The following is a 27,145-nucleotide window of genomic DNA, read 5'->3' as shown; positions in this document are numbered from 1 at the left end:
TAAAATATAACGACATAAAAAACTAGACTATTTTCCTTGATGTCATTTATTGATAATAACTGACCTCTGTAGTAAAGTACTAAAGTTCTCATTCTATATAAATGTGCATCGATTCAAGCACGATTACCATTTTGTTGGTAATTTACGTATTATTAATTGCTGCTATTTTATTAACTGCTAAGTGTCTGCCCGACGTCGACGTAAACTTTATCTAAAAACTCGGAATTTAAATTATCGATTAGAAAATATATATACATATATCGACATCAGTGGGAAAAACGGACAATATATTAAAACTAGCTGTTCCCGCGACTTCGTCCGTGTTTAACTTTATTTTTCTAAAATAAAAGATTTTTCTAAATTAAAAGTAGCTTAAGTTAGGTACTCCTTATTACATCAGCTACTACAACTATACACAGCTATATACAGCTAGGCCAAAAAAGTCCCGTTAAAGTCTGTCCAGCCATTTCAAAGATTAACCGGAACAAATAGACAGACAGACAAAAATTGTAAAAAATGTTATTTTGGTTTATGTACCGTATTTATATATTCATACATTCAATTATAAATATTTTGGTTCCATGCAATAATAGAGACTTCAATGTGTGTGTGTATAACTCAAACAGGTGGACACCAAAAAAATTGGATTTGGGTATCAATTTGTATTTGTGGTTGACACTCGTGTAGTGGCAACATCGATGGCAAATCAAATTAAATCGAGATACGTGAAATGAGATCATGTCAAGTGTTACGTTTATCATAACGTTGACAGATTACAATGCCTCTGACTAACTACTCCATTTGAAATAATTGTCCTGAAGGAAATCATATGCATATGATACAACTACATATACCTATTTGTAGATTATATCAAGAAATATACTTAATTTACTTTCCAAAGGCACACAACATATTTCTCTCAAAATGGGAAACGTCGACGAACCGTGATAAACGGTCGAACGCTCAATCTAAATACCCTTTCCTCTAACTTTCATCACATAGTACATCGTGCGTTGTTTTATACCATCATTGTATATAAAGATTAATATAAACGGTGATATTAGTTGCAAATATAACTAGTATTATTTTTGTAACATAATAAGTAGGTACTCATATTCTTAGTTTTCTAAAGTAAAAGTAAATAAATTTGTATTAATTAGAAATACATAAATATATATACATGTATGCCCGCAACCGCAATTGCATTATTCTCACGATCGCGTGCGAGTTAGATAAGTTCCTTCTTTATAAGTGTAAGCAGAGAATGCAATCCTTAAATTACTTCTTTTGAATCCGTATTCATCGATAGACTAAATCTTAAAAACTGCCAAGAAGATATATGTATACATAAGTCAATTTTATTTATTCGCTCATTTTTAGTACATGTACTCTATAATTTGTATATTTTTTAAAATAAGAATAAGTGACGTGTAGTCGAATTACACATAAACATTATCTAATTTTTTTCTCACAAATATAAATATACCCATAGGAACGGATTCGTGAGAACGAAGCTAGCCATGAAAAGAATTTGTAATAATGTTTTCTTTCTTGTTCCTAGATTATGGTCATCAGGATGCAGATCCCGGTATCAAGGTTCTATGGGTCGCCTCAAATTTTTGAGGCGACCTTTCTGCATAATCGGTGAGTTTCAATAGTGTTATTACTAATAACGAATTATTGTAATTTAAGGTGATTCTAGTTTATTATTGCTTAGAAAACGGAAAGAAAGATTTCTTTATGTGATAAAAGTCGCAACTTCGTCGGATTTTTTTTTTACTTTATATATATAGTTCAATTACTGTTGTTGTGTACCTAGTATATAAATACTGGTACACAACAACAGTACAGTAGTATATCATTATGTAACATTAGTATAAAATTTAATTAGTTGTAGTCGTTGTTGTTAGTCTGGTTTCTTGTGAAGCATTATGAGCTAATTATTATAGTTAATAATTCTATTCGAGATACTCATGAACGAAGACTGCTCGCAAGGATGCTCTGATCATTTATATATTCATATGTACACTTTTATGTTTTGATGCAAATCCTTTTACCTACAATTAATTTATTAGTTTAAGTGCTTCTAGGTAATGGCCGACCCGAACTATCGTTTTCGGCTTAGGAGTTTAAACTTTGGTTCAAAGATAGAAATAAAACATGAAGAAAGAAACCATGTTCGTGATTAGCTGTGGTATAGAGTTTGTCAAAATTTATTCATAACGCATGTAGTGCTCATAGATAATCACAGGTTATACAATTTATTCCTTATATTTGCATTTTAAATGAAAAGAATTTTAACATGAAAATATTACTACCAAATTATATTACTATCCTGAAAACTTGGCAATCAATCATATCATAAAGAAACAATTTGAAATGTGGAACGGAGTTTGATACATTTCCAATTTTTATTTAATCGTACTGAAATTGATTTCTGGAATCAAAAAGTGTCTAAATATTAGATATGTTACTCCGTTCTACATATTTTACTGACTTAGTATTGCTCTTATTTAAATTATGTTGTCACAATATTACATAATTGTCTTTGTAAAAGTATAACTGTGCCATCTACTTTCAAACTGAGCGAAACTCTTGTAACTTTGTGAAACATTGTTAAACAAAGTACCCCGCTGCATCTGTCTGTATGTTCGCGATAATCTTAAAAACGATTTTCATGGGGTTTTCATTAATCAGTTATGTAATTCCTAAGAAAAGTATAGTTGTAAGTTCGTGAATGATAGTATGAAAGTAGTAGTAGTATTCATAAAAAAGACCTAATTCGGTCTTTTTTATACAAATAGTCATACGTAACTACAGTAAGTACTAAAGAAAACAAATGTTTATGTTGTGCTGGAATCAAAACCACGATAATCAATTGAAGTGGTAAAGTGAGGCAGTGCGCTAAACCGTTGCACTACGGTCGTCTATCAATTTCAAACTTATTTATATATTCTACAAATGTGTAATTTTTCACACGTTCCAAAATACGATGTGTGAGTTTTAAAAGTTGAAACTACAACTATAATAATAAATAATACTCGTATGTTACAACGAGACTGCGATGAGTATTCTTCCGAACAGATGCACTTGTTCAACCCTAATGAGTACGGTTCCTGCTGCAAATTTCGTAAATAAGAAAACAAAAGAATCTAAAGATAATAATTTATTAATTGATATATTGACCACTACTAATGTTCCTCTATTCCAGAATTTTGTTTTATTACATTTAAGGTTTGTTTTATTACACATATAACTTATTTTCCTATTAAATATAATTTTATATTATATAATATGATAATTTCAGTATAATATAACAAATTTCACTTAAGAAAATATTAAAATTAATATAAAAAATTGTATTAACAAATTAAAATAATACTTACCTACACTAAACATATAACTTTAATTCTATTTGTTGATATATAAGACAATTCTCTAAATCTAAAAATCTAGTTTACAAAAACAATTGTCGGAGTAAATTGAGGATACTACCGAACAAATATGACAAAACAAGTTTTCCGCCAAAAATATTGTAAAGGCGTAGTCAAGTGTTCTTACATTTTCAACATTTCCAAGTAAAAGTCACGATCCGTCCATAAACCGTGACGAAGTGACCCTATTTCAGGTGCGACCAATCTGCTGTGACCTTCGCATTTTCCACCTCCTTCCAGCGGCAATAGTTTCGTGCGACCGCCATTCGAGTCTCCGGGGAACCGGCCCGCTCGAGACCGTACTAACCGCCAAATATGGCCGCACGATATCCCAACTGGGAACAATAAAATGAACCTCTCCAAATTATTCAACTCGGCTTCAATTATTAATGTCTCACTTCTTTCTACTCGTTTGGTAAATGAATGAACTCGGTATCTATGATTTACCCTACAATCTCAGATAGGAAAATCAGTGGTTTAAGTCAACAGCTTTACGCAATTTTCAATATAATTACTTATAATTATTTTAAATATTCTTAATATTTAAAATATACTTTTTTTCTACTAGATGTTACAACGATCCTCGCTTCGTTAGTGGTGTTGGGCATGGGCTCTTCTGGGCAAGTGTTTGCGGCGTCTGCTCTAAGAGGACTGCGGTTCTTCCAGATACTTCGTATGGTGCGAATGGACCGCCGTGGCGGTACCTGGAAATTACTAGGCTCCGTAGTTTACGCTCACCGACAGGTTATTTAAATTTTGTTGTAAATGAAATAGAAGTAACATACTGATTATTACTATTAGACCTTAAAATGTATATAATAAAGACTTTCATCATCATTTACATCTTCAACACAAAATTTCATGTTTTTCGAATATCGTTCTCTACTCGACGTGTATAACATCACAAGAGATTTGGAGGCGAAAATAACAATAGGCAAAATCAAGCTACACGTGACGAAATGTTAGGTACATGTATTCACACAAACGCATGAGATTCCGCTAGATATATTAATGTCTAACAGTTGTCAGTATCGCATTATAATTGTTTACTTTATAGGTTCCGGCCGAACTTACAGTAAAAAACCGATGGGTTTTAATAACCGTATAAATATAATAATTGTTTTTTAGCTAGTAGATACAAATTTAAAAAACAGAGTCTATTTTTCTATTGTTTAATAGAAAATCCTTTATTCAAATAATTCTTTATTTAATTGAACTATAATCATGCATGAAGCATTAATTGTCCAAATTATTTAATATTTATTCTTATTTAATATATGCTACCCTGCCATAATGACTGAATTATACGATTAAATACTGATAATAATCAGGCCTTTGTCTATTTATCCCTCTGGAGTATAAATACATTAAACTTGATATATTAAGAGGAATTTCTGATATGTTTAAATAATAAAGCAATCGACAAATATATTAATACTTAATAGTTATAGACATTCTTTCAGAATCGTTCTATTGATTGCAGGAACGTCATTGTTTATCTATTACTTTATGACCTTTTTAGAGTTCATCAAATAGTCGGTAGACTTTGTGTGAGGTATAATATATATATATATATATATATAAATAACTGCAGATGTAGACGAAGTCAAGATAGATAGATATGACTAATTTATAACGTTTCAATGGTATATGTAAACACATATACCTACTGAATATGTAATTCATGTTCATGTATGTGTATACTTGAACAAGAATTGAAAAATTTGTGGAACTTCTAAATCATGTTAAATATGAGTTCAAACAATCAACAACATTTTATACTTATCGATTCCATTAGTTTGTCTGCGGAGTCCTCCTAAAATAGATACTCTTAATTAATTTAAAAATTACGTAATGTACGTAGATATTGTAAATTATAATATTATTAATACGTTCTGAAAAAGTAGGAATTTAGACTAGTTTGCTACTATATTTAATAGGTATAGGTAGTCGTTTATTAAACTAGCCCTGCTAGATAAAAAACGAAGTCTAATATAAATGCAAAAATATTATGAAAGTAGGATATTATACAAAGAACTCGTAAGATTATGTAGAGTAGAACAAAGGAAAGTGTATGTTCTATGTGTAAATGTACAATTTAACACCGCACAAAGGTAACTTTAGCTATAGATATCTATACTAATATGTATTATATTATACAGACAAAAGATTTGATTGTTTACATTAAATAGGATCCGAAACTACTGGACCGATTTGAAAATTTCTTCTATCATTAGAATCCCATAAATCTGCTATGTTTCTGCTGATAAACAGAGGCGATAGAATATTTTCAAAAATGTTAGAGTACGTATGGAAACTTTGATAATGTAATCCAATGAGTGAAATTAAAACAAAATAATTTTTTTTATCGCGTATACTGCGTAAATGATTGACAATAGAACGAAGTGATATAATACTGTTATAGACACATCGATATAAATGGATATATGTGTGTCACAAAACTTTATATTTTTAAAATTTATTTAATACCCGTGCGAAGCCGGGATGTACCACTAGTGACATATAGTTTCATATTAATTTCATAACAACGGCGTAATTAATTATTTACGAACTCTTATGGAGTATTATTTATCTAGCTCATCCTGCTAACTATACATAACAAAGACAACGCAAACTGATGGTCGACTATAGTCATAGGAACAACAGAAGCAGAAGAATTTGATGTCAATCATCAAATGTATGTTTTCTGGATTCCGACAGATATTAAAAAATCGGTACTGATGCAGTTCAGTATTTAGCTTTATAAAAATATTATGAAACAATTCGCTGTTGAAGCACAATTTAAATGGACTTATATAAACAATAAATGACTCATTGATTCATAGCCACATTAGCTACTCTCAGAATAATTAACCTATTCTATTTAATACTTCATAATTATTAAATAGGTTCAAAGATTAAGGAGAGGTCCTTGGGCGATTCTCTCAATCCCCTTTACCAGACGAGGTGAATTAATTATAAGTACAGCTCGCATGCATAGCTATAGCTATGTCCGTATACGAGTACCTACGAGTTTAACATAAACCGTAATTTACTCGTAAATAAAACAGACGCTCCGTGTTAACAAATTTACTTGTACTTTACAATACATATTTACGCATATTATTAATAATAAATAATTTGTTGTTGACTGCATCTGACACCGCAACAATATTTTATGAGCAGAAAAAGAACTTTGCAATTCATACGTCAGAATTGTTAAAAATTACCATATTCTATGTATGCATGTAAATAATGGATATTTACATGCATATATGGAATATGGTAATCTTTTAATTATGAAATATTAGTTAGGATATATTGAACAATTAATGTCATCAATAGATAATTATGCCGTGAAACGATAAATTCTAGAATGTATTAAAATTTATATCACACGTATTATATTTAGGTCATCTGGCTCGAAGGATCGATGATAGAGTTAGGTAAATCATTTACTTGATAAATTACATGAATTATTGATTATCAAATATATAATGACAGTTAGGTACTACGAAAATGAATAATGATAATGAGAATATGAAGTACCATTGCTGTCCAATCATGATCTGATTTACGTATGTATGTACGTACACAATATTGTAGTAGGTATGTAGGTAAGTAAAATGTAGTAACTAAAGTGCTGTTAAATACAGAATATATAAAAACAAAATTTGACTTAGAGTGCGTGAGCACCGAAGTAGATACGCTACGAGATGTCTTTTTATTATTTTTTTATAATTATATATTTCAGAACTTATCTTGTTCCTTTGTCCAACATAATTTTTATGGTATCACGAACTGTAGAATCCTATATTTCAAGTATTTGATGACTCTTTTTTTTATCTACAAAGCTGTAGTAAATATAGATATTATACCTACGATAATGAGTAGCCCCTCGTCAGGCTTGTCCGAATGTAAGTTTAACATAACCATGCTGAGTAAGCAAAACGGGGCGCAATTTCCTTTGGCTTCCAAGTAGATATCAACAGCACAATACAAGCCAAGATTCAATACCTACTACACGATACTAACAGTAAGTTCGGATAGTTCAGGTTAAAGTTATATTACATCTAACAAAGTGTAAGTCCTCAATATTAACAATATCAGATAGGTACGAACATATTCGCTAGACCTCCAATAGTCAGGCTAGAAATAGAGAAGATGGCCGTGCTAAATCGAATCATATCGTCAATAGTATAATGTCCAGCTTAAATAAGTAACGACTATTAGGATTTAGCAAGTTGTAACTAACCTAACTTAATGCAAATAAATACGTCGTATTACAACTAATTCTAGCCTGTCATCATATGATATGTAAATTGTACATCCAACAACAAATTGTTATACCTCGACCAGACACAGTCTAATCACTCCTCTCCATCCTAAGGTTGCCTGGAAGAAATCGCTATTTAGCGATAAGGCCGCCCATTGTTACCTCTATATTATAATTATTTTGTTATTATTTTGTTATTAAACAAAAGTAATTTGTTGGTTATGAAATAAAGAAAGAAACGTATATCCGTAAACATTAACTAAACAGTATTTAAATGGAGTTATTTATTTCAGGAATTAATCACAACACTATATATAGGATTCCTTGGGCTGATATTTGCATCATTCTTAGTATATTTAGCAGAAAAAGATGTGGCAGATACAAAATTCAAAAACTTTGCGGAAGCCCTTTGGTGGGGTGTTGTAAGTATACAATTGAAGCTCGTAGAATTGTATTTAATAAAAAAAAACCTAAGTTATAACTAGAGTATGCATTTATCACAGATTACGCTGTGCACTGTGGGGTACGGTGATATGGTGCCACAGACGTGGCAAGGAAAATTTATCGCATCTTTTTGTGCTTTACTCGGTATATCATTCTTCGCGCTCCCTGCGGTGAGAACTACTTAAATACAATCACTTTGTGTTATTCGTTAATTTAATTCGTATCCATGTGTGCTGAAATATATCTACAAATGCAAATTCTTGTAGGGTATCTTGGGATCTGGATTTGCTTTGAAAGTACAACAGCAACAGCGTCAAAAGCATATGATACGAAGACGTCAACCAGCAGCTACCCTTATTCAAGCATTATGGCGATGTTACGCAGCTGATGAACATTCCATGAGTGTGGCTACATGGAAAATCCATCAAGTCCCACTTCCCAGCCCGCAAACCAGGTAAGTTGTTTTCTACAGCTGGTTTTGTACATATGCGGATGTCCAGATAGAAAGTAGTGATTGATAACTACAATATAATTTAAATGCACAATTCATTACGGGATGTGAAGTTTTTAAAAACGCTACAGTGCTTTGAGTGTCGAGTGACTGACGAGTGTATGTATATTTGACAGTCGGGTGATGAGTGCATCATTCAAGAACAATGCGTCTTTTGTATCCCGTCTGCCGACAATTCGCCGGCACAAGAGCACCTCGCTACATTCTCCCGCACCACACTCCAAACCGGCGCATCGATACGACGTCAACGCCAGTGCTGAAAACCTCGGTAAGCTAACTAACACCAATCAATAACTATAAAATGCACACTATACCCACAAACAATTTAATCAGTATTAGTGTGCAATAGTCAGCATTACATTTATCTTTACTTATATTCATTCTTTACAATAACTAACTACTTACTGTCTAAAATAACTCGCGAACAAAATGTCGCCACATTTAATCACTTTATTTAATCGCATGTCAAATTGATTTTAATCAATTTATTTTTATTTTATCAAAATTCTAGTTCTGTATAAATTTCCAATTCTATCCATGTATATGTTTAGTTACTTACTAAATCTGTTATTAAATTTTAATTTCAAAGTACCAACCAGCTAAATTACCGTCACCTTAATATTCGAATTGGGCTTAATTATCAAACAGACATTACACGGACTGTTCGCGCCATTTATAAACATATCAAGTGGTATGGTATTATTCCCCATATCCTAATCCCTTTCCCGCGCACAGTATGTCAACTGAGGTCGCCCGACGACCTCGTCTACTAACGTGAATGGTGACATCTCGTCCCAACCGCTCCGCTTTAAATTAATTAATATAATATTGACATTAACAATAAGTAACTTTGTGTGCGTGCCTGTGTTAAACTTAGTATTCATCGAGTGCAGCAGCTGTGCAAGAATACACCCGCTCTACAGTCGCAGGTACGTACTGTGCATCCCCCTTTATTTCAATTCCATACAGTCCACTTACCTTACCCGCTACCCCCATTTCTCCATGGTACGCCTTCGAACCGGATACCTACCGCTTAAATACTATAATTAGGACGAGATTTACATCCCCGCATAGATAGGTACATAATTTCATTATATTATACCGCCCGCTATAAGCCATACCGCTTCTTTGTACCTATTCGTATATTCACCCGCGCATACGCATTTTCTGTACTTAATATATTAGTACGCCATACCTATAAGCCTAGTCTTGGGTATATTTTCTAATAATTACCGCATTTACCGCTTAATTAAGAATAATACTTTATTATTTGTATAATACATATTACGCAGTAAGCGTACATACCTACCTACATTAATTTGTATTTTTCAACGCCAATAATCGTAACGATAATGGAGTCGAATTTAAAAATGCTAGAAGCTAAAAACAGAGCTATATTTCAACGTATTACAAGATTGCGTGATACTTGTAAAAATCTGTCACCGTCGTCAATCGACTTACGCTCCGCAGAGGCATTCATGGCGGACAGTGAAACCATTGATATACTGCGCCATGAATATATACAAAATTTAGATTCTATAAACGAGTTACAAATGCAGTTGAATCCTAAATTTGAACCTGATTACCAGGCACTTTTAACGTTTGAAGATATTTTTAGTCGAATAAAAAGATGTCGTTTAATATTAAGCGAAGCGAATAAGCCTTCGTCTTCACAATCGGTACCGCATAATAAATCTAGTATCAAACTAGAACCTCTCTGTATTCCTTGTTTTGACGGGAATATGTCCACGTGGTCTAGCTTTTATGAATCCTTTAGGAGTAATATTCATTGTAACACCGATTTAACCGATTCACAAAGAATTCAGTATTTACTTAGTAAATTAACTGAAGCGCTCAAAAAATAATGGCCGGTATAATTCCGTCTGGTGATAATTATACTTCCATATGGGAAAGTTTAGTAAAGAAATACCAGGATAAAAGGGCCTTAGGTTCATATTACATTTCTACATTATTTAACATTAAATCGGCCAAAAATAATTCCGCTTCATTAAATAATTTCATCGAAACTTTCGATGCCGCTGTTGCTGCTATGCGTCAATTAAAGATTGATGATATGCAAGATTTTATTTTATTGAACTTAGCCTTACGAAAGGTGGATTTAAGTACTACACAGGCTTTCGAAATGACCGCTAGAAATAAAGATATTCCGAGTTATATGGATTTTGTAGAATTTATAAAAAGTCAGGTGAAAATATTAGACCGCACGAATAATAATATTAATTCAGTAAGCCGCAGCACATTAACTAATATTAAAAACAACCGCCCGCAAAATGTACATTCGTTTGTTACACGAAGTGACACTTCTGGTCACCGAGCTCCTTGTTCTATGTGTAATACTTCGGAACATTATCAGTTATATACCTGTTCCAAATTTAAATCAATGCTGCCGAAAAATCGATTAGATTTTATTAAATCTAAACGAGGTTGTGTAAATTGCCTTAGTATAACGCATTCTGTGTCCACTTGTAATTCTAAATACAAATGTAGAACTTGTAATAAGCGACATCATTCCTTATTACATTTAGATAAGGCACAAAATAATAATACACCGCTCTGCACTCATCGATCTAATGTGATGAGTGATCGATCTACGATCGCCGCTCCCGCACTCCCGCCAGTCCCCTGTCGTAATGCAACGCAATGTAATTTGACTCCTGACGGGGACTCAAAAGCGCCCATTGTAATCGCGATGCCCGCACCTTTGTCGTTGTGCACTCGAGTACCTACCACTACAGCAGCCATGCCTGGTGTTGTATGTCCAACGAGTAAAGTGCGTACAGAGGTACTTCTGTCTACAGCGTCTGTTATTGTTCGTAACTATAACAAAAATATAATACGCACTGTTCGTTGCCTTTTAGACAATGCTTCGCAACATAACCTTATTACGATTGATTGTTGTAAACAATTAAACTTAAACATTATTCCGCTTACGAATTCATTTTTAAAAGGTGTCGGATTAACAACGAGGCCTATAAAGGGGTATGTTAAATTAATGATTTCCGATAAACATAACGAACAAAGCTTCACTATAACCGCGTTAGTTGTCGATTGTATTACCGATCGGCTACCTATTGAATATATAGATACGTCTGTTATAAGTCATTTAGTCGACTTACCGCTTGCAGATCCTCACTGGCATATGCCAGGTGAGATCGAACTTGTATTAGGAGCAAATTTGTTCCCTTATATTCTTTTAAGTGGAAAAATAATAAGTCCACCCGCACCGCCAGCCATAGAAACTATTTTTGGTTATGTTTTTATTGGTGACGTTCCCTGTAATAATGCGACCACATCTGATCGTGATCATATCGCGCCTCAACAAGACTCATCTTCCTCTGCTTTCTTAACATGTATTGAAAATAATCTTAATGTTTCTCTCTCTAAATTCTGGGAATTAGAGGAGGTTCCTATAAATAAATATTTAAGTCCCGCAGAAAAGGAATGCGAGCAAATGTACTCTTCTACCGTGTCCCGCGACTCGTCAGGTCGTTATTGTACTGTTTTACCGTTTTATAAGGATCCTAGCGAGTTAGGTAATTCCCGTATCACCGCTTTTCGTCGCTTGCTATCGCTAGAACGCAAACTAGAAAGTACAGGTTTGCGCGCTGATTATAATGCCATCATAAAAGACTATATAGACAACCAATATTTATCTGAAGTTTTAAATACATCCGATAATATGGATGACGGTTACGTCATACCGCATCACCCTGTCATTAGGCAGGATAAAGACACCACCAAGGTCAGAATAGTCCTTGATGCAAGTGCTAAATGTCATAACGGCATTTCTCTAAATGATATTTTACATACGGGTCCTAATCTCCAAGCTGATTTATTTTTACTTTTATTAAATTTTCGTTTATTTCCAATCGCTATAACCGCGGATATAAAACAAATGTACCTACAAATTTTAGTAACCGACGAGTATCGTAAATATCAAAAAATACTGTACCGCTTTAATACGTCTGAACCCATACGTACCTTTCAATTTAATAGAGTTGCATTTGGTCTTAAGTCAAGTCCTTACCTTGCCATGCGTACAATTCGTCAGCTTTGTGATGATGAACGCGATAACTTTCCGCTGGCTGCTTCTATAGCTGAAAGGGAACTGTATATGGACGATTTAGCTACGTCTATACTAAATGAGGTTGATGCTGTCGAGGCTACCGCTCAATTAATTAATATGTTTAAGTCAGGTGGCTTTCAATTAGTTAAATGGTCTAGTAATTCAAAGAACCTACTAGAGAGCATTCCTACACCGCTGAAACTTGCACAGCAAGTTGAGTTTGATAGACGTGAGTCCCTTAAGATATTAGGGCTCGAATGGAACCCGCAAGATGATATTTTCGTTTTTAAAATCAATTGTGATGACCGCTTGTGTACAAAACGTACCATACTTTCCCTAATTGCCCGATTATGGGACGTATTAGGTTTTGCTGCGCCTGTCGTACTTACCGCTAAACTACTTATTAAAGATCTTTGGCTGCAGAAAGTCGGTTGGGATGATGTACCTCCGACAAATATAACCGCTATTTTTACTACATTTAAACAACAATTACCGCTTCTTGCTAATTTAAAAATACCGCGTCATTTATCTGTCACGCAAGACTGTATAATAAATATCGTTGCGTTTTCGGATGCTAGTTTAAAAGCTTACGGCTGCGTTATTTACTTACATGTGACAGATCCCGCAGGCAATATATACGTGAGATTAGTCTGTGCGAAATCAAAAGTCGCACCCGTTAAGGTAGTCTCACTTGCGCGACTAGAACTTTGCGCCGCCGTTTTAATGTCTAAACTAACTAAACTAGTTTATGATGCTTACTCTTCACGCACGTCTGTACAGAACGTCTATGCATTTTCTGACTCGAAAATTGCACTCTCATGGATTCATTCTTCACCACATCGGTGGAATTACTTCGTTAGCAATCGTGTAGCTAAATGTCAGGAAAATTTACAATCAAAACATTTCTATCACGTGGCTGGATTCAATAATCCAAGCGACTGTCTTTCAAGAGGTTTACTGCCTAAACAATTACTTACCCATGAGTTGTGGTGGAACGGTCCCGCGTGGCTGAGTAGCCCCGTCTGCTCTTGGCCGGTAGAGTCATTTACACCTGAAAAATATGAAAACTTACCTGAATATAATACTAAGACGTTCGTTACAGCTGCTTCCAATACTGTAGTCTCACCGCTTTGTGATCTTGCATCTAAAGTTTCATCCTGAAACAAATTATTACGAATTACTATTTATAGACTGCGATTTATACGCGTATTGCCCCGCTCTAAATATATTGAAACCGCTCATTTAAATATCGCTGAAAAATATATACTTACCGCAATTCAGGTCGCTCATTTTTCTCATGTTATTAGTGATCTTAAAAAGGGTAATTTACCTACTGGAACTCTGCGTAAATTAGATCTTTTTATTGATGACGATGGTATAATTAGGATCGGAGGTAGATTATCAAATGCTAACTTACCTTTCCAGGCAAAACATCCCGTTTTATTGCCTAAGCGCGACCATATTACTTACTTAATAATAGATCATTTTCACCGCGTGAACTGTCACACAGGTGCCATTCTTCTATGTTCTTTAATTCGCCAAAAATACTGGATATTGTCAGCCAGGTCAGTTATAAGACAACGTGTACATTCTTGTAATTTTTGTTTTAAATACTCACCTTTACATCCAAGTCCAAAAATGGCTGATCTTCCTGCTTTTCGTGTTCAAGAGACTAAAGCTTTTGTACATACGGGAGTAGATTATGCTGGCCCTATTAACATAACCCTTTGTCGACGCCGTGGACAAAGAAGTCAGAAATCATATATTTGTTTATTTATATGTTTAGTAACCAAGGCGGTTCACATCGAACTCGCCTCTGATTTATCTTCTGAATCGTTTATATCCGCATTTAAGAGATTCATATCTCGTCGAGGCCCAGTTTCTTGTCTTTATTCTGACAACGGAACCAATTTCATTGGTGCTAAATCGCAATTAAATGAACTTTATACATTCTTAAATTCTGAAAATTATAACTGCATACTCCAAAATGACTTAAGTCAGCGTAGAATAGAATGGCATATGATACCGCCCCGCGCTCCTCATTTCGGAGGAATATGGGAGACACAATTTAAAAGCATAAAAACCCACTTATTCAGAGTGATAGGGAAACAACTGCTTACTTATGAGGAGCTTTTGACGGTTTTGATCCAAATTGAAACTGTATTAAATTCCCGTCCTCTTTGTGTGTTACAAGAGGAACCGCATCCAGAACCTCTGACGCCTGCTCATTTTATTATGTCCTCACCTCTGCAGTGCTTACCTCTAACACCACTTTCTGATATTCCGTTACGTACTCGTAAATCATTACTCGATCAAATGATCCATTCCTACTGGAAAAGGTGGCATTTAGAATATTTGAACAACTTACAAGTTCGCCAAAAATGGTTTAAAAATACAGATAATGTTAAGGTTGGTACTGTAGTGCTTATACATGATGATAACGTCTCACCACTGCGGTGGCCAATGGGTATCATTGTGAAAATATATCCAGGCTCAGATGGTATTGCTCGCGTAGCATCTGTTAAAACTCAAAATGGTTTGCTCAAGCGACCAATCGTTAAATTAAGCCCTTTACCTTCTCAATAAACTATTTTTCTTATAAACCGCATTTAATTATTATTTACCGCTAGGTGTATTCTATTAAGTTTTTCTTATTATATTACGCTCTATAACTAATTATAAGTATGTTAGGAATATATACTATAATGTACATCCGCTTCATATATTGCTCTTCTTTGTATTTTCTTTGAGGAACCCTTAGTTTCTCAAGGCGGGGGAGGATGTTCGCGCCATTTATAAACATATCAAGTGGTATGGTATTATTCCCCATATCCTAATCCCTTTCCCGCGCACAGTATGTCAACTGAGGTCGCCCGACGACCTCGTCTACTAACGTGAATGGTGACATCTCGTCCCAACCGCTCCGCTTTAAATTAATTAATATAATATTGACATTAACAATAAGTAACTTTGTGTGCGTGCCTGTGTTAAACTTAGTATTCATCGAGTGCAGCAGCTGTGCAAGAATACACCCGCTCTACAGTCGCAGGTACGTACTGTGCATCCCCCTTTATTTCAATTTCCATACAGTCCACTTACCTTACCCGCTAACCCCCATTTCTCCACGGACCATACAATAAAGGAAGAGCCAAGCGGAATAAGATGTAACTTGGCAAACACGGCACTCCATTAACATTACGAATACAGAAACGAATAAAAATCAAGACGATATACGAGATCGACATATTATTCCAAAATATAGAATCTACTTTGCTAGTGTACTATGAACTACATCACAAGATATTAAGGCATTCATATTCCAAAATTTCCGACACGATGACTGTTGACACCAGCACAGATGCATAATAAATATACCTTATATGAAATATCACATCTATTACTATCACAATGCTGTGCAGTGTGCAAATAAATATAAATGAAGTAGGCGTTTGTTAGAATGGAGTGTGATGTCATTTATTAACCTGTTTCGTAGATAATCGTACATCAGGCGGGGACCGTGCGTGTTGTCTACTCCATTGTTGGAAAAGCTGCTTTAAAGGTTCTATTATCATCATCTTTTAGACGGCACTATGGCATGACCAGTTACAGTCGATAAACTTCTGCTGCGTTTCTTATTAATTCTCTTAGTAAAAACTTCCAGAAATAGGTATGTGAATACACGAAAAGAGAGTATGTTGAGTACGTAGCATCATTGATTCCGGAAACAATATCCCACTTCCGGCGATAATAGCTACGTCTCTTAGTTCCAGACACGATTGCTGACATCCTATTTACCTTCTACTTCTTTCTATTTTTTTTTTCACTTTTTGAAATAAAGTGCACCCGCGTAGAATACATTTCGCTTCGAAGTATTTACAACATCGCAATCAGAAGCTTCAACTAAAACTGACAAAGTGGCTTCTAATGATGATAGCTTTCGCGTTTCTCAGCTAAGGTATTGTAGATATCTGATAATATTCAAGGACAGCAAGACATGCGTTCATTTAGTATAATAGTGCGGTTAACAGAGAAAATTTAAACAAATACAACGATTTGAGTAAGATTATTATTGGAATGGCTTAATTTTATAAAGCTTATGTTTTATTTTCAGTTACAGTGTTAATAAACAATAAAAAAATAATTTCACACTGCTTTGCATTCTTTTATTATGCATGCCAGGTAGCTATAATGAAATAGAAATCTTGTAAAATATCAATTACGATTAAATAATAAATCATATCTAATCCAACAAAATATATATCTTGACTACATTTACATAATATGCAGTTAGTATTTTTATACAATAACAAATAGAAAATAAAATCAAAGCTGATAAGCAGATTAAGCACACTTATTATTTAATTAAAAACCTCTTATAATAGTCTTGTTTCTGAAGTTTTTAAAGCGGATAATTTATCCATTAAACGCTTAATCTTGATTATATAGGTGACGATTTTTAATGAGTGGAGGGAAGGTACATTTGTTATCTTTGTTGAATCGATACATTCCATCTTTAATCGTAATTATACATTATACACCAATTATCTCCCGTGGTCAATCAATATAAAAATCGTTATGCTCACACAACAAGTATAATTTTGGCTGTGTCTACTATTCTGTAGGGAGAAATGTTTTAAAATAGAGACTCGTCCGAGCGCCTAGAGCAACTACAAAATAATACTGTGCATTTATAATACTATAACTACAAATAAAATGTTAACATACTTACTCTTTAACATTGCAAATTGGTTTTTAATTAAGTATTTTTATACCGAATCGTAAAGAATCTCCTTAGTGAACCCAACGTTGGCCCACTTAATGTGAAGGATAATTTATACCCATAACTTATATTTATTACATTATTTGTTTTGTCAATAGTTTGTAAGCGTGTCATATGATATACGATAAGAAATAATAAAATTTATTTTATTTTATCACACTATAACTCGATGACTTGATATATATTATTAATTTGATTATACTTCACTTGTCACATAAAAAGTCATAACTAATAGTGCTGTAAGGTGTTTTACTCATCCGTCATCACTTGAAGTATTATCACAACGATATTGCCACTTTCTATTTTACGGAACTTCAATTATTTTTATTATGTCATAGAGTTCAGTTTTCTCGGCAACTTGCAAAGCTCGCTTTGACATTTTGGAGTTAATAGTGCACCATTATATTTATAGTATTGTTTGTCTCGGGCACGAGTTGGTCTTCAGCCGCTCCGTAAGTCCTTTCACCGAAATCGGCGCTGTGGCTGTGGTGGGCACTTTAAATAAAGTGCCCACTGTACTCTACCTCTTTTTCTTCTGATAAAGCTGTTACATCATAAGAATAGATCGTAAGGAACACAGGTTTTGAACTAATGGAAACAAATTATTACTTAACCTCATGTATTGTTAAATGAGAAGAAGTCTTTTAATAAGAAAAAAAAAATGTGAATGGAGAAACAGTATATATTATATAAAAGCGAACCTACCTGTAGTCAGAGTTTTAAACTTAGTTTTTCATGACTTAATATGAGAGTATTAAATGATTTAATTAAATAATCCTAGTCACGTAAAGGCTAATGAATATATACTCCTATTGGATTTTGAAGGTAGGTCGACAGACTAAACAGATTTGGAATATTTATATATTTGTTCAATGTTAATATTAAAAATTAACTGAATGAGCGCAAAATGTATGTGCTCTATCGGCACTGCCTATCCACAGAAATGTTGAAAAATAACAGACTACACAAAAACTCATCCTCATTTATCATACAATCGTAACGATTATTTAACGTACCAGCAGAGTTATTATAACATGTTGATGAAAAATAAAAATATTAGTAAACTATAATTTTTTTGCGTCATATAATACAAATTCATTAATATAGTTAATTATCTGGAGGAAAACTCATTTATAATTAAGTAAGCTACGGCTGTTATACAATATCTAGTGTTAATAAACGGTTCCGCCTATAATATTACAATTATGAACTATATGGTTATACGTTATTCGTTATTAATGTTATTATACATATGTATATTGTAACTTCCTATCCTAGTATCTATTTCGCGTATGTCCCTGACAATCAGTGGTTTGCTACTTGAACAAACAATACACTGTGATGTTGCATTTTTTGTGTATGGTAGATATACACTACGTTATTTTTACCTACATACATTGTATGTTATTAATTGAGCTATATAGTTATATATTTACTTTGCTTTTTTCTTTATATACTGTACCTTAGGTGTGTGTTCTTTAACGAAAATAAAAGTTTTAGCCATACATCTATTGTGTTACACCACCAGTGAAGGAGTAAAGGTGAGGAATATTTTAGGTCAGTTTTATTTTTATTTCAGGTTTATTTTTCATTAGAATAAAAATTTAATAGTCGTTCTTTAAGAATTATTTTTAAAACTTCTACGTAATACATTTTGGCTGGTTGGAATATCTACAATTAAATATCTATAACATGCTTATTTCGAGGAAATCTGAATCTCTATTCTTTTAACATTCCAATCTCCTGACCCTACACCAACAAAAAACAAATGAAATTCGTAGAGCCTATCGTAAATGTACCTAATATATCTCTTTCAGTGATTGGCTAGTTTCCAATGCTGCTGACAGACATGAATATAAATGCTGCTTTTATAGCGCTCTTCCCGCGGATTTGCTTGCGTAGATGTTTGAAGAATTTGTAATAATATCCTTATTGCTATGTGTTAATTATATCTAAACTATCAAGGTAATTTTAACTTATTGTATCAACTAAACATTCTGTTCCAAAATCTGACATCAGATAACTTTTGTAAAGCTATTCAGAAGCGATAATTCGATAAAAAGATTACACTAAATGTCTATTAATTGAGGTAATATGTACCTACAACTAGTTTTAAATTACTTTTTGTACATATTTGAATGTTTTACAGAAATTAAAGCGAAGCGATTTCTTTTTAAATGGTATCTGGATGAGCTACCTGCATATCTAATTTTAATACCAACGATTTGACATATCATATTACGTTTCAGACTTAGGTAACCTAAATATAAAAAAATTTTTAAAAGTTTTTAAAAATGAAGTGCTTTCTTACTATTCTCTCGTTGAATTTATAATTTTAGGGTTAGGATAGGTGAGACAAAACGATTCACATAACTTGACATATATATACATGCCTGCAATACAAAGTGTTATTAATCGCCAGCGATAGAATACTGTGATTTACAATGCGTATGATTTATATGCACGAGCTAAACGAAATGCATGTAAATATAACATCTACTTACTGTTTCCATTTAATAAGTAAAGAAAGATATAAAAAATCAGTCTATAAATGTCGGTATAAAAAAGTGTATTATTTAATCTTGTTTATTCGAACGTTATAATTTTTCAACAACCTATGGATTTTCATAGTTCCACCAGGTTTAAAAAAACATACGCCAGTACAATAATTGGACATCTGACCAAGACCTATCTTGCTAAATATCTAATCATCTAATAAAAACATCACTAATAACTAATGCAGCAGCATGCTACAACTTTTATTATCTCCTAGTAATACTCCAGAGGAGTCAGTGATCCATGATTCGTTCAAATGACGCTGATTAAGTAGATCGATTTTTAAGTAAAAAATTTTTCAGTCGTACTCGCAAAAGAATAAAATTCTGCACACTATTTTTTTTTTTGTATTCTTACGTAATGATACCATGCAAAAACGGATAATGAAAGAACATCTATAAATATTACAAAGAGATTTCAAGATTCATTTCTTTAAAAAAAAACAAATAATTACTTTTTACGTTCGCAAAATTGTAATATAAATCCCTTATTTGAAAGCGTTAACAACTTGAGACATAAGTTGGAAAGAGAAAATAAATGGATCGATAATTTGCTGAGACATTAAATGGCAACCGCTGCAGTGACCTCTTTATTTAGGTTATGCTGTGATGCAACCCAGTATTGTAAGAAACTAAGTAATATTTTGTTTAAGTGATATATATTTTAATATTGTATATACTTGGAAGACTGGATTACTTTACCCGCGGAATACTTTGTACTATATCGTCTGCAAAGTTGCTAGTACCACTGTTTCACCCATTTCTGCCTCCAACAGCCAATTGCGTTATTTGGAACCTCCGAAACCTATTATTTTCAACTTGCAGACGCGATCTTCTACAAATTTTATTATGTATATTTTCTAAATATAAATTAGATATTATAGAAATCTTACAATCAATAACACGTTTGTTATATGTGTGTGTGCTTAAGTATATCTAAAGCTTCTTCAAATTGAGGGTTTATCTTTCAGTATTATTCCCTTCATGCATATTTTTAGGTAAATGTTCCTAAAGAAAATATTAAAAAATCTCTTACGTGTTGTAGATAAAAGAACCCTGTAATATGAAACGAGATTAAAGACGAATCCCACTTAGCATAAGCTGCAGGCTATGGTAAATTTTATTTTGAAGATTTGTTATTTAAAGTATGCTCAAAGTATTCAAACTCATTTTGCATTAAACATTTTAAAAAGGGGTTAGTTAATCTGATAAAATCACTTATTCTATTTCACTTAGTGATAAAACAATCATTTTCTGAATATTTACGTATATATATTTAGAATGTAATTGACGTAAAACTTTACACAATATTGTAATTTCCCACATTATATAAGATTTTAATGTTAGCTGAAATTGATTAACAAGGGGAACTACAATAGTATTCTAAACTATTTAGATACGTACCGTATGCGTACCTACATATATAATGGTCTATTAGGCACATAATCATAGATACTCATTCTCGCGATGGTACCACTTTATTATCGTTATACTCTTATATTATTCTATTACTGTGAAGGTAATATTATTATAATAATAATAATATAATTTATTGCAGTTGTAGTTCTATTTATTAATAACCTTATTACAACTACTCATTTCTTAATAGGCATAACTTAATTCATAAAATTATTAATACTGTTATCAAACAACATACTTTCATTTCGCTTCATCAAAAATTCTGTCTTAAATATTATACGAGTACTTACTGTACGCAGTCTTTGTAATCGCGTATATATGTATACATTTTTAGCAACTTTATATACCTACCAATTAGTCCTGAGATAGTGTTAAGGAGCATGCTTATGAACGAATCGTGAGATAGAGCAAGAGTCTGTGTTGAAGTTAGCGTATATGTATGGATTGGCAGGCGCGACGAATGGGCGCACAGGGCGATCGCGACCTATCGACCCTTCCTTCAGCGAGGACTCGGTGGCTGAGACAGCGCTCTCCAAGAAAATCTCCGATGGTAAGAAGAGGTCTTAAGCAGGCCAAGTTTGTAAAATTAGCTGTCATTTCGTTTTAGAAAAACTGTTCGTCCGTTGATATTCTCTTACTGTCGCTTCCCGAGTTATCTCTTTAAGTAAGGCACCTAAATGATATTAATTATTGTACAGTTCTCTACTAGAAATTATATTTGTCGATAGCCCATTTACGAGTAAATCCTTATATTTCAAGATAACTAAACTAGATACCAAAGTTTTAAATATCTACTCTTTTATTTTAATGTCAATTAATATACTTTCTTTCCTTGAATAGGCACCACTTTTTTGAATATTTTAAATATTCCAACATGTTCTTACGTAAATGTCATAAGTAAAAAGCCTACACTCTTAAATCGTATTCAATATCTTGAGACAGAGATTGTTCAACGTTTTAAGTTATTAGTAGTTGATTAAGTAACTGTGTCATTATTCTCACATGAATGTACCTACGTGTTAGTAGATATGTAGATAATTTAGATGGTAGTATAATTATATTGCAGTCACTGATGTGTATCAAATAGTACCAACTAGCAATTCATCATCGATATTTAGGAATAAATTAACACGAGAATATTTCACTGTGCTCAATAAATGCTACTTCAATTCATATACATATGTCGTCATATTGCTTGGCACGAAGTTACTCTTTATACCTAGAATTTATCATTTACTGATGAAAGTGAAAATAATATAGAACCTACTACTTACAACTGACTACTATGTGATTTAAGAAATTATATTTAGTAAATGAAAGATTAAACTTAAAATCCTCTGGAAATACTATAATTCGAATATAATATTCCGCTGTTTTCATCAGAAGAAACAGTATTTGGATGTGAGTATGTGATTTACTTCCAACCAAATAAACAAGACAATATTTTAATATTAGAATCATTTATATACCTAAGTATAAAAATTATACTTCTTGTAATATTCATCGTTACAAATCCAAAATTCAAATGTAGATAATAATCACACTTCAATATTTGCGTACATATGTGATTGTGCTATTCCCATCAATTTTGGAAGTTATACCTTGTCTTTTAAACTATAATTAATTTCGTACGATTGGGCTCGTATCTTTCTGTCAAATCTGTGATATTTTCTGTATAGATATATCAGATTAAAAACTATCCAAATATGACACTTTTCAATCTATGGTCTGAATCTCAGTTCAGATATTTATGTAGTTTAATACTAAAGCTCAAATGGTCAAAATAAAATGCTCGTTACCGCAGTCAACTACTTCAACTTCTGACCGCTTTCGCTTATGCTTCAATCTTATACTCGAGTACGAACGCAAGTCGACCGAAGAAGCGAACTCTCATTATTATTAGTTTTGTTTTTAATATTTTGAGCTTTATGCTCCTGAGAACAAAAATTTTTGTATTCTTAATCAAATGAAATATTTTCTAATATATCATTCTCGTAAACAGGTGCAGTTTAAAGGGACTTGTCTATTTGGGTTACGTATACTGATTAAACTACATATTTGCTTTTGCAAATGCATATACTGGTGGTCACTCTATTTTCCCAAATTTGAATTAAAAAATGAATCTATATTATTGTAAATATGTACAACATTTATTTGAAAAGATTACGAGCTTAGTTTCTTTTCATTTCTTCTCATCTCTTAATTATTCCGAACTGAGGATAGATTTGATATAACAGAAGCGTTACAGACGCTTAGATAGACCTACATCAATAAAGATATTTTGAATTTTAATTATGTGTCGTGTGTAACGTGTCTTGGTATTATGCCTAAATTTGTTTGTACAATTATAAAATATTTGTCACTGCACAAAAGATACCGTTACCCTTTAGAACTACTGTCTTATAGACTGTCAGAGATACCGACTTTAGATAGGGCTGTAATTTATTTGTACTCTCATTGACATTTTGTTTATCTTTACTCACATAGTTATACTTTGCATTAATCGCATAGTGCACCAGAACTGCATATAGTGACTGCTGGGTTTTCTTAATAACAGTTGACATAGTTTCCTGGGCTTTTGTCTATGTGGTTTTATTAGCTTATTTACTGATATCCAATGTTCTAATGCATGTTTCTTTTCCTTTTCTGCATTTTAATTAAAATACATTTAAGCTTTGTTCGTCCCAAGATTATATATGCTGATTGCATATTAATATTATAATAACCGTAAATTAACATCAGTTTTCATAAACATTTTCCACTGCCAAAATTACAAATCGGCCATTAGGACTTTAGAGCGTATTAAAACCGTTATGTCCACTAATAAACTAATTTACTAAGTTAATTATGTGCCTACTTATTTTAACGTATTACGTACCTAATATGGATGCAAACATTGAAACTAAAAGTTCATGCATAATATTTTCATATCTGGTGATTCCATATGTAAATTTCTAGATTAGATACCACTTTTATGTTAATATAAGATCCTCGGAATCGCGGTGACTTACTTAGTTGTTGTGGCACCAACATAGACCTTCAACTCTCTTTGTTTGTTATCCTTTCATTTATGTCACAACCTTGAAAATTGTTTACTGGGGCATGCTCTTTATTTATGTTATTATATATACGAGTACAAGGACTTAACGACATGTTAGATATTCTAGCGACAATGCGCATCATGTATACATAAACATAATAAAATATTTAATAAAGTATCATTTATATTTTTTATTTAATTTATCAGGGGATAAATGAGTTGATTAAAGCATCAACTCATTTAGGTACTAGTATAGTAAAAACAAGGGCAAAACTACAAAGGTTAAAAGATTAAGCTGTGATAGGTATAAGACAAATATTTTTAGCATTCGCCATTTTTGTATCATAAACATGTCATATATATAAAAGTTCTAGATGAATTTATAGCGTTTACTGGATATTCAATTATCTTTATTTTTACACCGAAATGTAATCTTTAATATAAATATAAACAGCATTAAATTTGTTAAGTTTATTTATAAACTTTGTTGATATATACCTACATTGTTTTTCACTCTATCTACTGATGTTTAGTCTAGTAAGTAAATTCAATTTTAATTGGTGATTGATTGTAACATAACTAATAACTTAACTAATATCCCTGAATAACAAATATTATATGATAGTATTTTTCATAATTAATGTTATATTGTTTGTTAATTTATATTATTTTGTCCCTTACAATTGTCTACATGTGAAGACACAGGCACTCTTACTTCCACTTGTCTAATTTACATTAAATGTACCTACGTCACATTTCCACTTCCAGACACACCTATCTACCAGCTGTTCTAGTGGCTTGAAGATATCCGAAATAACACATGATCCTGCAAATTAGGTCCTAATGAATCCTTGCTTTATACGCAATGTATCTATGTTCGATAAATTCGACGACCTCGGTGGTCTAGAGATTTAGCACACCACTTTACAGCCGATAGTCGGAAGTTCGGTTCCTCGTACATACCTTTGTATTCATTGCTTGTTTGTATTGGCCCAAATATTTTCAATGTAATTTAAGTATGTATTTACAAAAAAATACGTAAATAATAGTATCAATTATTTAATAGCCATAATACAAGCTCTATTTAACTAGGGACTAGTTGGTGTTATGTGAATTGTCCACGGTTATTACTATATATATTATTTTTTATATACCTGCATAAACTCGGAAGACTCGATTTTATTATTTGTTTAATTTATTGTACTTTAGTAAATAAACAAATATAGTGAGTCATCATTTAAAATAATTTCCATGATAATAGTGTTGAAGACAGTTCATAGCACGAAGGAAATGAAAGTATAATTAGGATTTCAGCAGTGAACATATCTATAATCGATAAATTTTTATGGAAAACATTTACGAAAACCTATGACGATGAATATAAGAAATGTTAATTTTAACTATTGATTCTAGAAATCAAAAGCTTATAAATATATGTGTAGAAATTATAGCGTATTACACGTTATATCTACTGTTCTGTGGCTTACAGCAGAATTAGCGCAATCTCAATTTTTTTCCCAAGACACACCAACAACACCGATTCATTATTTCATGTATTGAATTTGAGTTGGGTTGTTTTTAACATATAATACAACTAATAATAAAATTGCAATATGCGACACCGTTTGATACTTATTCAATATCGTAACATTTTAAGAAAATCTTTAGATATTACAAATCTAAATAACTTCGTGTACTCTGCGTATTATATAACACTTACAAAAACTATGTAACTAAGTTCCTAAAACTGTTTAGTTTACAAAAACATCAACTAAATAAATTAAACTAAGGCTGCTAATTGAAATAAGATTGCATTGTTTCTGACGTATAAGTTTACTTCAAAGTTGCTCTTATAACGCATGTAGGAAATTTATTTTTCTGATAATTGTAAAAATAGTGCATGCTGTTTAATAATGCCTGAGTTTTGTGAATTAATTTCATATTATAATATAATGCATTTATTTTAATTATGAATAAATGCCCTCCCATGCCCTGACAATGCACAACAAGCGTCAACTAAACAAGAAGAATTAACATCAGTAAGGATGATAGATATCACTAATTGCACATATATTTTATATATGCACATTTATTTACAAATAATTTCTATCTAGGCGGCGCTAGTGACTTTGCTTGCGCAGGATTAGTGCTTCGCGTACTTATTTTATTCTTCAAGGTCCTATCTGTCTAAAACTTCGTCACAGATGGTTCGGCAGTTTGATCGTTAATACTCGTAAAAAGACATATAAATAAAAAAAATATGCAATCGCAAAGGAAAGGATTTATGGATGTTTATTACTCTTTTACGAAAAAACTATTGACTGAATTTAAACGAAACATTACAATAATATACCTTGTATATCAGAATAACACATAGGCTTATACTAAAGATATCGTGTATCTAAAATATAACAACATGTCAAGTAAGTAAGAAAAAATTATAATCACAAATGACAAATGAAATTGATATATGTACCTAAATAGCTACTCATTGGGACAAAGAAAAATAAATCTACTATTACTAATCAATTTATTTAAGTAATACAAAGGAAGTCACAGTTTTGAAAAATTAATTATAGTGAGAACTATACATAATTGC

General features: G+C 32.4%; 1 protein-coding gene across 1 annotated transcript in view; it reads left to right on the top strand.

The window, feature by feature from the left end:
• Window positions 1–27,145, top strand: part of LOC131845410 (potassium voltage-gated channel subfamily KQT member 1-like) — a gene marked incomplete at its 5' end in the record, with an annotated part of 60,658 nt that overhangs the window by 17,578 nt on the left and 15,935 nt on the right. The window contains 6 exons of the mRNA XM_059194474.1: window positions 1,562–1,644; window positions 4,003–4,178; window positions 8,004–8,132; window positions 8,214–8,324; window positions 8,421–8,608; window positions 8,782–8,933. Of these exons, the coding sequence (XP_059050457.1) occupies window positions 1,562–1,644; window positions 4,003–4,178; window positions 8,004–8,132; window positions 8,214–8,324; window positions 8,421–8,608; window positions 8,782–8,933 (839 nt within the window). The remainder of the gene's footprint in view (window positions 1–1,561; window positions 1,645–4,002; window positions 4,179–8,003; window positions 8,133–8,213; window positions 8,325–8,420; window positions 8,609–8,781; window positions 8,934–27,145) is intronic.

This window comes from Achroia grisella, unplaced genomic scaffold, assembly GCF_030625045.1.
Source record: "Achroia grisella isolate CSIRO2021 unplaced genomic scaffold, CSIRO_AGI_Agris_v1 utg4646, whole genome shotgun sequence".
Classification (NCBI taxonomy): domain Eukaryota; kingdom Metazoa; phylum Arthropoda; class Insecta; order Lepidoptera; family Pyralidae; genus Achroia; species Achroia grisella.
Note: the sequence above shows the minus strand (reverse complement) of the source record. Positions and strands in the feature narration are given on the sequence as shown.